The following is a 16,638-nucleotide window of genomic DNA, read 5'->3' as shown; positions in this document are numbered from 1 at the left end:
ACAGTTAGCTATAATTGTCAAAAAAACCTAGTTAAAAAAGTGAAGGCTGAAATCCAGAAGCTGACAAATTACGATGCAAGCAATGATCAGGCAAAATTACATCAATACTCTAAGAAAGATCAGTTCTAAATTCCTGAATAAATATCAGCCTGCCAGAGAGGTGTAAAACAGCCCAAGTCCTTTAGTGTTACATGCCAACAAGAGTTTATTTATATAAATAAACTCCCCAACTTGCGTCTTCCACAATGCCTTTGCTTGGGAGCTATGTTCTTCCCTCAGAAAATGTTACTGTAATGGTAGGTTGCTCTCATGCTTCCTTTCCTTGCAGGGAGTGAGAAGAGCATCCTGGAGTTAACCTGGGAGAATAACCTAAACGTATCAGAAGTCTGTCTGTAGCCTCTAGGTTTACCTGACAGAGTAGGGATATATACTACCCATCCAAGTAAAGAGGAGAGGCAAAATACAGGAAAAAAATGTGTTTTGATCTGCAGATGGTCACTGATCTTGAATGACTGCGCTACTGAATGAGGCCACACGCTTGTCATTCTGCTAACATCCAATATGTCCATCCAATACTCTGCACAGAGACATGCTTGCAAACTCCTTGCTTGAGAGCAACAAATAAGGTTAGGATTCTTTAACTCTTAAATGTTTCAGGGTGTAAATTCACTTTATACTTATATAGTAATTTCCTGAAAATGACATAAATCACATCTGTTACAGAGCCAGAACAGAAATCTGTGAAAACTGCTCCAGTCTATGGTGACAATACCTTTATACAAATATAAAATATTGTGCTAATGAGCGTGCTTTGCTGTACGTCTATGAAACTAGTCATTAAACCAATGCTATGTATTTTCAAGATTGCACAAATCTCTCTATGCTATCAGTAAGGCATGAGAGAATGACAGAGAGTAGGCAAAAATAATATTTCCATGGCTTTTTTTTTCTCCCATTGTGTTCCCTCCTTCTTAATTTTTACAGTAAAACATTCTTTCCTATTACTCTCCACAGAAATTTAAGATATTTGGGCAAAACTTCAATTTATCAAATTTGTGCTGTAATAACTTACCACGGTTGGTATTAAATCTGTGCTCCACAGATTTAAGTGCTTCCCTTCAGGAACTTTAGAGTCTAAATTTAAGAAGTAAATCAGAGACCTTATACACTATACGTCCATGCAAGGTCACTATTTCTTCCACCTCCCTTTAAAAATCCTTTGGATTAGAATGAGGGCTTTTTTAAAATAGTTCTTAAAGTTTACCAGGAAATAAAAGCAGGTATTTAAATAAAGCAGCAAGTAGTTGAGTTACCATCCCTGGAGGTATTTAAAAGACGTGTAGATGTGGCGCTTAGGGACATGGTTTAGTGGTCTACTTGGTAGTGTTAGGTTAACTGTTGGACTTGATCTGAAGGGTCTTTTCCAACCTAAATGATTCTATGATTCTGCAATTCTACATTATCTTTCATTAAAAATGTTCTGTAAAAGATAAAAATTTTATGTGGTCAAATTGAAACTTCCATATTTCAGTTCCTTACTCTCTGTGTAGTCTACACAGAGATTGTTACATGGTAATAAGATTTAGGTGCTGTAATACAGAAGCTTGCACAGTTAAGTTCCTATTTTGGTGGATGGGAGCAGTCCAATCATAAGCATGAATTAATAGAAAGCAAGTGGCAAAGATTGCAAACTTGGCCTGAACACAGGTACACAGTCATCCAACTGCAAAAAGTACTGCTCAAGGGAATTGCCCATCACTGCTAAAGAACAAAAGCAAACGTAAGAGGCATCATTTACACAAGGCACAAAGTCACTCCATCTAACAGGTACCAAATTATGGAAAGAAGCTCACAATAATGAAACATATCACAAATCTTTCAGACTGAAGTACTGCAATGTGAAAAACAGAAATCAGAGGAGTCACCCCTAGAGCTTTAACAGTTTCAAGATGTTCTGAAACAAAATATGAAAGCATGACTTCATACCTGTTGGAAGAATAGGCATTGCCTTTGTACTTGAACGCAGTCCGAGTAAAATGTTTGGTCATTGGTCATTCTACTTGCTGGGAAGGAAGGGTCACTTAATTTCTGTGTTATTGAGGAGCTGAATATGAATACATTGGTAGAAGGATTTAGGTACTTTGTGTGCCAAAAATGGTTCTCCAAAAAAGATACAAGAAGGAGCAGAGGAAGATGCAGCCCTTCCTTTCCCCAATAGCAAAGCGCTCCAATATGTATTTGAGTTACTTTTTATTAAGCAAAGGACTTTAGTACAGGCTCACGACTTACGGACTTTAGTAGAATTTAAGCGTGTACTTAAGTGGATTCCTTCATCCTCAGAAGCCTTAGCCCTTGACTCCTCATTCATGCAGCCTAGCTGCTTATCAGCCCTTCTACCTAAAAAGATACCTGTAGAGCAAAGCCAGGATTTGCTTCTATCTGATTAAAATTGGAAGAGAAGGAAAATATGCCTGTAAAAAATATTGCTGCAAACTGTTTTCCCTTACAGAGCCCAACTGACAAAGGAATATGCAAAAGAAGAGAATTGCAAACCAGTTCTTGTTCAAGCAGGTTCCCAGGGTTTTTCCCCACCTCTTCATTCCAGATTGCTTTCTTAGCCACCCTACCGTAATTACTCTGTTGCACGCCTTATTACAGACGAAGTTATTGTTGTTACACGTTACTGTTTCACAATAATCAATGCATTTGTACTTCTAGTTCCAAATCTCTAAAACCACACAAGACATTAACGGCTGTGATCAAAAGCAACCAAAAGAATTTAATATGAGGGCAGTGTTCCTCAGCGTAACCGGTGATGGGTACTAGCTTCTCACGTATTCTAGCCAGAATGTCTTGATTTTGATATCCAGTGCGCTATGTATGTCACTGCATATCTTGTTAAATCAGTTTGTTTATGAGCATTGCAGCTGATATAAAAAGCCACGTCAGCAAATATAACTGTGTATCTCAATTCAGAATCCAGTTCTAAGTATGCCAATGACAGTAACATAAAACTCACTCATATATATATGTAAATTGCAATACAAATTAAATTAAATCAAATTAGCAAAGAATATATACATCTTTCTCATTAGCAGGTAACAGATATGGTTCACAGCTTTTTTTGGCTTCTATACAATAAAATAATTCAGTGTTGGCATGTGTTTAATTCTACATGGTAATGCAAATGTAAAAAAAAAAAAATGGAAATCACATGTTTCAGCTAGATCTCATTTATTTTTGCTACCTTTTATTATAAAACCAAACCTGACCCAATGGCATCATTTAATAAGATTGATTTCATTATTTGGTGGCAAAACTTAAAAGCATTCCAAAGAATTAGAGAAGGAGACCAAGAAGAAGGGAAGCACCCAGAGTTGAGTTGAGAAAATTCAATACTATTGGTAAAATTAATTCCTTAGATTATTTAATTATAAACAATACAGTGGCATCTTATTGTAAAGTCTTCTTGTCTTTTTTTTTCATCATCCTTATTTTATGTTCTATTTATTTTCCTTTCACATCAACTAACTGAAGATTACAGGATTATCTCAGCAACTCATCACAGGTCATCAAAGTTGGGATTCAGAAGTACATTCAGATGCACATTCAGATCCTATTGGAACAAGTAGGAAAAGAGCTAAGGAAAAGACCTCAGTCCTTTAGGGCTTAACTAAGCTCTTTTAAAAAGGAGAGCAAGCTCCTTGACAAAAATCCCTGTACAGTCTAGGTTACGTTTACACGAACTGGCACATCATCTGTTTCAGAAGCTCTAAGCAGTACTAGAATGTATACCTAGGACTGCAAAAGTAAAGGTCAATGCCTTTTTTTGGTGATGGACAAGGAAGTAAATATGAAACTTCTAATGCAGACTGTATTTTAAGAAGTAATAGGATAAATTTTGATGCATAAAATGAAACATTACGAAAGCTAGAAAGCTGGGCCAGCATTATAGTAGTTCTAAGCAAATTCACATAGAAGAGCCAACTTCGAGGAATACATTCATACAAATGAAAAAAAAAAAGATGATCTGCATACAAACTAAATAGATTTTTCATTGCGGCATATGTATGAAGTCTAACTGGTCATTTGCACACAAACAGTTAACATGACAGCACACTTATTTTTAGCAGATGCATGTTTAAATTTATAGCCCCCACTTTTTGCCTGTGGACTAGTTAGAAGCTGGAAGTCCTGGAGGAAGCAGAGAGGAATTAGGAATAGTGATGTTCAGGTTCCAGAAGTTATGCTAGCAGCAGACCTATGCTTGCTTTTTACAAAACCTGAGGGAAATCAGATAAGTGATAGTCTTACTGTTATTGTATCACCTTTCAGATTTTTGTTCCGTTTGTTCTGTCTTGCTACAGGTACAATAGCCATTGAGTTTTTGGATAGCACATTGTTATTACAACACAAAGGGAACTCTTCCTGGTTCAGCTAAAGATACGGTAGATTCAAATACATAGAACATCTATTGAAAAATGTGATGGCTGCTGAGTTAAATATTTTAATTTTTATAAATGAATGTATCTGACATTGTGTTTCTACTAAAAGACAAAGAGATAAAAAAAAAAATCCTATAATTAAACCATATACTCAGATTTAGCCCAAATCACTGAAAATTACAGCAGTCAGGGTAATTCACTACATGCTTTCCATGCTGTTTGTTTGACATGTTGCTTTCTATTACACTTGAATGTTACTGCAAACACAGACTCTTCTTTTTCCACTAGCAGCTGCTCTGGTATCCATTCAAAATAGCACATGAATACAGTAGTGCTGTGACATAGATCGTATCATTATGCGCTAAGCACTTTTTGTTGAAACAGTTAATGAGTCTCCTACTTAGAACTAAAAAATAGATGTGCAACATCTTTTCCAGAAGCTTCAGAACATTTGTATCAAAAAGAGAGAGTCTAGATATTCCTGTAGAGTGCTCAGAGACAGATGAGCAGCAGGAAAAACAAACCATTTGACATAAAAATTGATGGAAGATAGTTTTTCTGTTCTAGACTTTCCCAAATTATTCATTTTTCTCTGTTTTATTTTCATTTGTTGGACAGCTTATATTTTCAGGAAGACAGAAAGTGGAATAACACAATTGTTTTTGCAGAACATTCTAAACCCTGTTGGAGACTTCAACCTATTGGCCATTATTATATAAAATACCATTTTTTTTTTTTTTTGTGATTGAGAAAGCAAAAGCAGAATTTAAGGACAGAGAAGTGATTATAATTTTCATCTGTAACTCTAACTCTGGCTATGCTATAACCTATACCATCACTCATACTCTGGCTATACAAGACATCTAAAAAAACCTAAAAGAATACTCTATTTAACAAGCTACCACTTTACATGATTCTATCCAACATAGAGCCGGAACAAATATACTAAAATTAAAATATCCACCTCTTTTCTTTCCCATCTTTCATAAGAAATAAACAAAATTGCATTATTTTTTTCCATTTTGTTTACACAAGCCTAATAGAGGATGCTAAGTAAAAAAAAAAAAAAAAAAAAAAAAGTTTATACTTAATTGATAGTCAACCAAAGCTGTTATACTATAAGAAAGGATGATAAAATTCTGGTAAGAAGTTCACTGTTCCAAAGTACGCATTGGTAAGGAATGCAGATGGATGCAGACAGATGGGAGGGAAAGGAAAATGATAGAGGGCTCATGGATGGGGAAAGCAAATGAAGAGAGAGCAAACTGGGAAGGAGATGAATACACTCATGCCTAATTGACTCAGTATTTCTTAACCAAATTCCTTTCCTAATCAGAACAATAATAATAGAAAAAACCCAAGTCCTCTAAATTAGCATACAATTAATATTTAAATCAGTTTTAGAAGATTAACATTCACAGATATATGTTATGTAATCTGTATGTGAATGATATACATTTACTAGCAATAACATCTGATAGGCAAATGTAGCTGAGACAATATTATCTTTACTATTGATACAAAAAGACTATATACTATTTGGCCTGTCAGGTATTTAAAAATTTTGCTTTTCTTAAAGACATTTCTGCAATTTCACCCATGTGATGTTCAAATATTTATTAGTCGTCCTGCTGACACACATTTGTAACTACTTGAATTAGAATTAAAAAAATATGAATCTGAAAAGCATAAAAGTTAGAACACAAATTTTCTTTTTAGAAACAGTATTAGTAATATTTACAAGTATTCCCCTTGCAGCTTCAAATACAATGTACGTTCCTCTGCAGAAACTTACAAAATACATTACACATTTTTCAGAACAAGCTCATGATTAAGGAGCTAGAGCACATCACGTTCAGATCTCCGATGAACCCTACTGTTCTGTGTTAACAAGAACGTGAAAAGCTGTTTCTTGTATACAATATGTGGAACTTAAATAGACAGGAAACATAGCTACACATGTGCCAAATGTCACAGTATCTTTTGTTCCATAACTGGATTAATTATCTAGATTTGTTTAGAGTTCTAGCTTCCCTCCCATATTACACAAGCACAAAGTAAAAAGACTTGCAACAGATATGTAAATAATTAAGATATTAAAATGTAATACGACATAGATTAAGAGATGTCTATACATTTTAACTGCTCCCTTAGCCTGCTATTTTGAGGTATCGGATGCTTTCAGTTTCCCTAAATAATAACAATCTCAAAAAATCAAGGTGCTTTAATGTATTTTTTCATGTTGATAAAAACCAGATTTTTGTTTTGTGGCATCTATTTCAGGTTACAAATTTAAATAAAAACAATCTAGGTAATAAGAGCCCACATATTAAAAAAACCCAATGACTTTCTGTGTTAGGTAAAATTTTAACACTGTCACATCCATCACTGAATGGCTGTTTGGCTCCACTGACCGAACATTGCAAGAGCTTATCAAAACATTTTACCTGACAGATATGTTTGTTCTTCCATTTGCTCAGCATACATTGACTGTTTTGCATTAAGTCCTAAAGGACAACAGAAAACAGAAAAAAGTGGAGTTGGCAGTACACACTGTCACTATCAGTTAACATACTTCTGATTTTCAAGTTTATAGATGAAGCATGCCACACAAAGATGCAGCTGTTTTAGAACAGCCCACCAGACAAAAGCACATTTATCATCACTGGGAGAGTTGGATCTCTATGAAAATTAATGTTGTTGAAAGAGGTTTGAAAACCGGATTGTATGTTGCTGTACTTGAAACTTTCTGAAACATACCTCTAGCTCCTTGAGTGTATCTCGCAGTTTGTCTGGTCGCTTGTTTTTCAGTATCCAAGGATAATCTCGAGCTGGCAAATAAAAGTGAAAAAAAAAAAAAAGCTAGAGAAACATGTATATGTAAGTGGCTGTGTGTATATATATATGTGTGTGTGTGCAAACATACATTTATATAGAATTTTTAAAAAGTTCTTCAAGTTGAGGTTCCTTTTCTGTGGAAACACAAAACTAAGATTTTTAGGAGTTACCTCAAATGTAAAACTTATTGATAATTGGAAGGAAATGGCTATGGTTTCTATTGGTTCGTATTGTCAAATGATATCCTTTTGAAAGGCTCTGTTGCAGGAACAGTTAGCGTGAAATATCCACACTGACCATGACTTCACCATGGTCATTGTGTACAGAGCTCTTAGGATATAATATCTTACCTGGCTGCTAAGCACTTGCAAAGAGAAAGCATCTCATATTCATTATGTTAACTCAGATTCAAGCTATCCAATCCTAATCAGATACTACTCTTTGGAACTAGCATTTCATTGTCTAATTTCAAAAAGCAGGCACTAATGTGTCTGCAAAATATATATGCATGAATATATGCATACAGAGAGGTATTTACAACACGTAATTTTGAACGCCACAACTTACACACTGGAGTATAGTTATTTATAGGATTTGTTCTTGAAACTTTGGTTTGAAGGATCTGTCAAGTCAAGCAAACAAGAAACTGCATGACTGCTACAGTCCTTTAGCAAATTTATTAATGTTCAGAAAACTATTGTGAAAATTCTGCCCTAAAACATTAATCTTGAAACCAGGAGGCAAAGCTTCCTCTGGAGTTGCTAGTAATTGGCTTGTTTAATGGCTGAGAATCAGGCTGTAATAACTTTTGAAATTTCATCATTTAAAAGTGAGCCGTTTTCTGTTCATAAGTATACAATAAAAACCATGAGAAACTAGAACACATTGTCTTTTTAAAATCTAGCCTGTTTAAAGAAACCTGATGAAAAGTTTTGAGCTCCAAACTGTCAGTTTGTATGCCAACTTCCAGACTGAATGACTTAACAGTTGTGTTTAAACCTCCCTGCAAAAAGGAGCTTACAATAGAAGTGCTATAGAGTGGAAAAAAAAGAAGGATTTCATATATCAACAAAAGAGCACACCAACATACAACTTCTCTTTGTATTTTACTGGACTGAAGCCAGTGTTGGTGGAACTGTTATGATAATATTAATTAGGCATGTAAGATCACATTTTCAATGGGTGCCTTCATAAATACTGGAATATTTATCCACATATGCAAAATGGGAAATTGCCTGTACAGATACCAAACTACATATACACACATGAGTAGCTCTGAATAAAGCTATCCAGTGCTCTTCTAAGAAATGTGCTGTACAGTGCCTTGTGCCTAGGCCACCACTGTATTTACAGCAACAAGGTACAGTAGGTTATGTTCCTTTTGCATGTCAGATGTATAAAAGATAACAGCTGGGGCTTCTGTATAACAGGGCTTTATCTGGGCCTGCTTCTCTTTTCATACAGGCAGTGCCTGTAAGATGATGCTACGCAGGGCACAAGGGATGTAAACCCATTATGCTCCTCCCTGCTTATAACCCTTTCTCACCTCCTCACCTTTACAGAGCTGTGTTGATTCTAACTGATGCACAACCCTCCACAGCAGGTGTAGATTTACCACATGGCTGTGTGCACCTTTGTACCCATTCCCAGTGGGGCTTCAACCTGCTCCAAACATACCTTACGGTGCTGCAAATAACTTATCCTTCCAGAACACATTATGCCTTCAAATGCACACACAATTCCATGTGTATTTTCATTATGGTAAGACAAAAATGTTAAGGCAATTCTTACAGCACACATATTACGTTGTGAAGTTGTCTAAAAATCAATTCATTTTTTCAGTGTGTCATGTATTTATGTTTGAACATTAAGCAATAACTATGAGAAGCTGTAAAACTTGAGCGACAGAAAAGTTGTACTAATACCAAAATGTTTAACTGTCACAGTACTGCAATGTGATAGCATAAACTGAAATTGCTTTTAACCAGATAATGCAGGAACAGTGTAAATGTTTCAAAGCTAAAAGTGTTCTATGAAGGCAGCTGATTATTACCCTGGAATTTGATTTTGGTTGAAAATATTTTAGTTATAATTTTCAGTTTTGAGGCAGCTGGTATTTCAATCCAAGAGCTGATTGGGAAAAATGTTTGTTGCTCATCTGCAGAGTAAACTTCATAAGGAAAAATCTAAATTGTGATTATTTTTGTAATACCTCTTGACAATGAATTTGACAAGCAATACACACTACTATGCTTAGTGACACAAAAAAGAAAAAGTTTGCAAATATGCCAGGGAGGAATAATTATAACTTTTCAATTGTTTTGTGCTGTGTAGTTCTGTGACCATCTGTTTTAGATGGCATGTGCAGAAAGTTACACTGGAAGTAGCCTAAGGTTATTTTAATACTTTTCCAGGGGCATCAGCAACCCAAATTAATGATTTAGTCTTACTGTAACAAGAAACTCAGAAAACATCCTTACTTTCTGCTAGCTTTTGCTTCTCTTCTAAGTAACCCTGCTTCATCTGTGAAGCTAAAGGAAAGAAAAGATGAAAGATAATCCTTACAACTGCTGTCAGCAAATATTAATATTGGAGAGGAGATTAATACAGTTTGATAAAACACAGAATTTTACAAACAATTAAGGCAGTCCTGATGTTTTCACCTCGTAAGGCAGATATCTTAAATTTGCAGTGAAAGAAAGGCTTATGCAGCCCAACAGGTGGGCCAGCATTACCGAGCCTCCAATCTCATCAGATAGCGAAGTGAGCTGCAACTGAACCCAGCAGAGAAGCCGATCCAGTCTGTCAGCAGAGCCAGGGAGACAGCCTGTCAACCGCGACACTCAGCCCATGGGATGCCTGTGCAGGCCTCTGCTCTGACCTGGCCGCAGAGAGGAGGTAACTCTAGCCAAACAGATTTTTTGGCCCAATGTGAAACTTCTAGGATTAACAGGATTAATCAGATAAAGAAAAGGGATTGTTTATCCTGGAAGGGCCATTTCAGACAGGAGGCCAGGGCTGGCACTCAGGGTGCGTTCACGGTGCCCTCTGCGGGGATGCCAGTGAACACCCAGCCACTATGGTGGTCAGGGACCTGCCACCCCAGAGTCTGGCCCCACCATCCCTCACAGTGATGTTAGTATGGCGCTTTGGTACTCTGCAGCAGGCAAAAGGGCTGAATAGAATATAAAACATAATAAAAAATACAAGGATTAAGAGTATAAAATCCCACTGAGGTTTCTAATGACATAATAGTTGTTTTATTGTAAATATTTTTTTCAACTTTTTTTTTCTTCTGGGGAATAAAATGGTTTTAAATACTTGAGAGAGATAATCTTCCTGTGCTTCCTTACTCTATAGAAATACAGAGGCATATACGAACAAGAAATTCAAAGTTGCATTTTTCAGAGCAAGCAGTCAGTGTCAAAGATTGAACATTTGGCAGTTTTGTTTCATTTTAATTATGCTTATTTATATTTTACCTGGTTCTTTCTTGTCATAGTACTGGTGGATCCCAATATCTTCATCTATGCAATTGAATGTAAACATATTTGATTATGGATATGACACTGGAAACAAAGCACAACTTAGCAAACAAAGTTCAGTATCTCAATTTTTGCTAGCTGGAGCAGAGCGCTGGGTTTTAAAATACAAGCTACAGTGGAAAAACTACAGCATATAGTCTGAATACCAGTAGGACTTTCAAGAACCAGCAAGAAAGGGCTGAAGGAGAATGTGACAGGTCCTTACATTTATTTGGAGCTGTCGTTTCCTTCACATACACTTTGATTCTCTTCCAGCTGCCAACATGCAAAAGCACTTTTACCACCTTCCTAATTAGCATCTTTTGTGTTCTTTCACAAGGAAAGGCAAGGATGATGGTGAAAAGTGTACCTTAGAACAACTTTAAATGTTTTCTGATGACTGACACAGCTGAGCTAAAGACAACAGGATTCTTTTAACATTCATGAACTCAAAGAATTGAACCCTTTCAAAGGATCCAATACTCTTAATCTGTAGGTGTTACTGTCTACCTGGTTCCCATGGCAAAGAAATTTGGACATTTCTGGTACAGTGGGACTGCAAGCCACACCAGCTAGCTCCTGATGCCTCTGACTGGTAAATACTTAGGTGTGCCACAGCAAGCTCCACCAAGTAGATCTAAGTATGGCTTTAAGTTGCATCATCTTAAAACAACTGGTTTGACGCTGTATCTGTTTCCTTCTAAACTCAGACAGGGATATACCATGGGGAGAAATTCCTAATGTGGAGGAATGCAGGAAGGCACTGCAATGAAGAACAAGTCAGGCAAAAAGGCCAGGAGGCCCGCGTGGATGAGCAAGGAGCTCCTGGGCCAACTGAAAGTAAAGAACGAAGCCTACAGAGGGTGGAAGTGGAGACAGGTAGCCTGGGAGGACTACAAAGAGGCTGTGCGAGTGGCCAGGGATCGGGTGAGGAAGGCTAAAGTCCTGACGGAATTGAATCTGGCCAGGGATATAAAAAGTAACAAGAAAAGCTTCTATAGGTATGTAGGGGACAAAAGAAAGTCCAAGGAGAACGTAGGCCCCCTCTGGAAGGAAACCGGTGTCCTGGTTACCCGGGACACAGAGAAGGCTGAGGTACTCAATGACTTTTTTGCCTCAGTCTTCACCGATAAGGGCTCTTGTCTCACCACCCAAGCTGTGGAAGGCACAAGCAGGGACTGGGAGGATGAAGAACCACCCACTGTACTGGAAGAGCGGATTTGGGAATATCTGAGGAAGTTGAAGGTGCACAAGTCCATGGGACCTGATGAGATCCAGCTGCGGGTCCTGAGGGAACTGGCGGATGAAGTTGCCAAGCCGCTGACCATCAAATTTGAGAAGTCGTGGCGGTCTGGTCAGGTCCCTGATGACTGGAAGAGAGGGAACATAACCCCAGTTTTTAAAAAGGGGAACAAGGAAGACCCGGGCAACTACAGGCCGGTCAGCCTCACCTCTGTGTGTGGCAAAGTCATGGAGCAGATTCTCCTGGAAACCATGCTAAGGCACACGGAGAGCAAGGAGGTGGTTGGTGACAGCCAACATGGCTTCACCAAGGGCAGATCGTGCCTGACCAATTTGGTGGCCTTCTATGACGGGGTGATGGCATCGGTGGACAAGGGACGAGCAATAGATATCATCTACCTGCAAAGCTTTTGACACTGTCCCGTATTACATCCTTCTCTCTAAAGTAGAGAGGCATGGGTTTGATGGATGGACCACTCGGTGGATAAATAGTTGGCTGGATGGTCGCACTCAGAGAGTGGTGGTTAACGGCTTGATGTCCAAGTGGAGACCGGTCACGAGTGGTGTCCCTCAGGGGTCTGTGTTGGGCCTGGCCCTGTTCAACACCTTTGTCGGTGACATGAACAGTGGGATAGAGTGCACCCTCAGCAAGTTCGTCGATGACACCAAGCTGTGTGGTGCCGTCGACACGCTGGAAGGGAGGGATGCCATCCAGAGGGACCTTGACAGGCTGGAGAGGTGGGCCCGTGCCAACCTCATGAAGTTCAACCAGGCCAAGTGCAAGGTCCTGCACCCGGGTCGTGGTAATCCCAAGCACACATACAGGCTGGGCGGAGAATGGATCGAGAGCAGCCCTGAGGAGAAGGACTTGGGAGTGCTGGTGGATGAGAAGCTCAACATGAGCTGGCAGTGTACACTTGCAGCCCTGAGGTCCAGCTGCATCCTGGGCTGCATCAAGAGGAGCATGGCCAGCAGATCGAGGGAGGTGATTCCTCCCCCTCTGCTCTGCCCTGGTGAGACCCCACCTGGAGTACTGTGTCCAGTTCTGGAGCCCCCAACATAAGAAGGACATGGACCAGCCGGAGAAGGTCCAGAGGAGGGCCATGAAGATGATAAGAGGGATGGAGCACCCTTCCTATGAGGACAGGCTGAGAGAGTTGGGACTGTTCAGCTGGGAGGAGGCTCCAGAGAGACCTTATAGCGGTCTTCCAATAACTCAAGGGGGCCTACAAGAAAGATGAGGAGAGGCTGTTCAGTAGGGCCTGTTGTGATAGGATGAGGGGTAATGATTTTAAAATAGAGGAAGGTAGATTTAGATTAGATATTACGAAAAAATTTTTTACAATGAGGGTTGTAGAACACTGGAACAGGTTGCCCAGAGAGATGGTGGATGCCCCATCCCTGGAAACTTTCAAGGCCAGGTTGGATGAGGCTCTGAGCAACCTGATCTAGTCGGGGATGTCCCTGCTCCTTGGACAGGGGGTTGGACTAGATGACCTTTGAAGGTCCCTTCCAACCCTAACCATTCTATGGCAGACAACTTTTAAAACAAGATAGCAGTCTTCCCTTCTGCCTCAGAATTTAAGAATAAGGTTTGTAGGCAATGAGTAAATGGACAGAGAAGATGCAAGAAGGTCAAAGGTGGAAAACAGGCACAGTAGACCACAGTACACTTGTAATTACAATAAATCACAACTACATGTTTACTTAAATTACTAGACTTTTCTATGAAATACAGCTTTTAACTTTTTAATATTATTGTTGTTACAGAACAGTTCTTACATGAAGATGGGATGCCAAGACATATTGAGCCAATATTTGAATAATAACATTCACCTGAATGTTAATTAATATTCAGTTGAATTGTCAATAATATTATAAAGAATATTTCAACAAGAGGATTGTACACTACAGTTGGCATGAAGTGTAATAAACAATATTTTGATATGGCCCACTTACAAACCAGTGGGGTTTTTTAGTATTATATTTTAGCAATAGCAAGGCAAGAGGAATGAAGCCACTACTACGTGGCTAGTAACTTCCTAGAAAGGGAAATGCATGCAAGTATATATAATCTTAACATTTTTTTACTTGAAAGGATGCTCTAGTTCTATGAGATAAGCAAAGAAGCTGACCAAGTTCAAACATCATATTGCTGCCTAATTTTCTTTCTCCTAAGTAGAAAACCACCTAATTTGGGTATTCAGAATTTTGTCTCAGTTTAATATTCACCAACAAGCTTTGCCATTTTGTTTTAGTAACAGGAAACAGCTCACCTCTAATACGTAAGTTAGTCTTCAAAGACCACAGAAACATCTCAGTCAGGCAGAAAGACATCTGGTGGGAGATGGAGCCTTACCACTATCAAAAGAAGGAAAGAAACTGCATGAGCAAGTTAATTACCCTCTATCACCAGCGAAACTGCAAGTATTTTGGAAAATAAGTGGTAGAAGAAGCTAGCACTGATAATACTCTGTTATATCTAAGATGTAGTTTTCGACCACAATAAAATGAATAACACATGGGAAAGAATAGGATAAGAAATCTATGAACGTCTATATATACAACATATACAGAGCCAAACCAACATTTGTTCAAATTTACAGTTACTCTCACTAAAGTAAATAACTTTGTGCTTGATGCTTCTCATGCAAGTGTTATAATCTATTTTTACTGTATAGTTATTACCTTGACATAGGCAAAAGTGAAGCCACTACTTAAAGATCTGGCTCAGGAGAATTTGGCTTTCAGGCCAAATTTTTCAAACACTCTACATCAAGTGTCAATATAGTAAGAAACAGTTCTGAACATGATATTTGCAGATATTAATTATAGTGCTGAATATAAAAAAAATATGTCTTTCTAAATGAAAAGAGCACTTAGATTAAGTCAATTAAAACCAACAAAACAACAGATGTGAAACATACAAAATATATAAGCCGAAATATTATGTACGTTGACTACAGTTATAAACTGTTTGCTGTGTTTTTTTGAACAATCCGCCTGAATATTCCCACTAGAGGATGTGTTGTGTTTCAAAGGATCATTGGGAATCTTCCGAGACACGGTAACCAACAGACATCCCTGAGTAACTTCCTGCAGTGCTATAGTTATAAGTGGGCCGTCAGACCAATTAGTTTCACTTCTTTCGCTAAACCCAAGAATCCACTGAAAGCTGGATTCAGAAGGGAAGTTTACACAAATACAACACACTTAAGAACCACTGTTGGTGTGGTACAGTGCTTGAACTTTTTTTTCTTTTCTGAAGTGGACTCTTCATTCCCTTTCCATTAGTGACATCCAGACAACGAACCAATTACAAGACGATTGCAGAATTCCTATCACACAGAGTATCAGACATTTATGTCAAGAGTGCTATGATAAAAAAACATTTGTAAGAATCTCAGGTAGCATCTAGGAAGCTATCATAGTCCCAGCAGAACTATGAGACCTTGAGGTATTATCACTCAAACTAGCATGTATATTTTGATGCACTGCCTAATCCACTGAAATAGCACCAAGCAGAAATAGCATTTTCTTTACACTGATCCCCACATGTACAAAAAGTCTTGCTGACTTACTAAATCCCATAGTTCTATCAAAAAAAAACCAAACCAAACCAAAACAAACAAAAAATAAAAGCTCACAACATACATGTAGTAAATGGAATATACTTTCATCTTGGGCAAGAATGAGGTTTGGAAAAATAAATGCAAGGAGATTAGTAGCATGGTGGTCTGTTGAACATGTGAACCATTTTTGGTATAAATATGAATGCAGACTACAGTAAAAGGAGATTGTACATTATATTTCTCTTATTTGTTTTCTGGTTTTTTTTTTTACTTTCTTACCTTAGCAAGTGAAACAAAACTTACATTCCCCAAGGCCCTTAGATCCTAGATTAGAATCTCTCACTAATAGGAATTCATCGAATTGAGTGAACTTCTCAAAATCCTATCATGGTTTGACTGAAAAAAAACCCCACAAACCTCTGACTGGCAGGTGAACTATTCAGCTGGAAAGAAGGCACATCTGCCCAGAAGACAAGGTAAGACCAGGAGACTTGGTCAGAACAAATAATCTAACATAAATTCCCCAAATGACTCCAAAGATCTTGTATGTAGGCTCTGTGGGTGCTTTTAGTTGTGTCTTCCTATTGAACACAAAGCTATCCCATAATGTTTTAATGCTGCTGTGTGCCTTCCAAACTGACAGGTCAGAGAAGACTTCCAGGGCTTTCTCTTTTCACTGAGTGTAAGAGACACAGAGGGAACTCTCCAAAAACCAGAAGGATGCCTTCAAATGAGCACTAAATACTCAGTGTCCAAGACAGTTGTCTTCAAAAAATGAGAAAAAAAAAGTTTGTAAGAAAATGTTAAAAACCCAAAGACTTCTAAAGAACTGCATTTCAGTTCTGCATTGAACAGCCTAAATGAAGTAAAATTCTCCCTGTAACTAAAAAGGCAAAAGAGATTTTGAAAATTATTCTAATCTTGAGTTTAGCTTTTTGCTTCTCCTTTTCTTTGGACTCTGACCACTCACAAAACAGCTAATTATTTGAATGCTGGTTACTGTTGTACCAGTGAGAA

General features: G+C 38.1%; 1 protein-coding gene across 1 annotated transcript in view; it reads right to left on the bottom strand.

The window, feature by feature from the left end:
* The window catches only part of WDPCP (WD repeat containing planar cell polarity effector), a 107,771-nt gene extending 93,385 nt beyond the window's left edge, over window positions 1-14,386 (bottom strand). Inside the window, exons 1-5 of the mRNA XM_086745040.1 lie at window positions 14,326-14,386; window positions 10,766-10,810; window positions 9,764-9,814; window positions 7,206-7,276; window positions 6,893-6,952 (exon numbers count right to left, since the gene is read on the bottom strand). Of these exons, the coding sequence (XP_086601166.1) occupies window positions 6,893-6,952; window positions 7,206-7,276; window positions 9,764-9,814; window positions 10,766-10,810; window positions 14,326-14,386 (288 nt within the window). The remainder of the gene's footprint in view (window positions 1-6,892; window positions 6,953-7,205; window positions 7,277-9,763; window positions 9,815-10,765; window positions 10,811-14,325) is intronic.
* Between the last annotated feature and the right edge of the window lie 2,252 nt (window positions 14,387-16,638).

The sequence above is a fragment of the Chlamydotis macqueenii genome, chromosome 3, assembly GCF_036417535.1.
Source record: "Chlamydotis macqueenii isolate bChlMac1 chromosome 3, bChlMac1.mat, whole genome shotgun sequence".
NCBI lineage: Eukaryota > Metazoa > Chordata > Aves > Otidiformes > Otididae > Chlamydotis > Chlamydotis macqueenii.
Note: the sequence above shows the minus strand (reverse complement) of the source record. Positions and strands in the feature narration are given on the sequence as shown.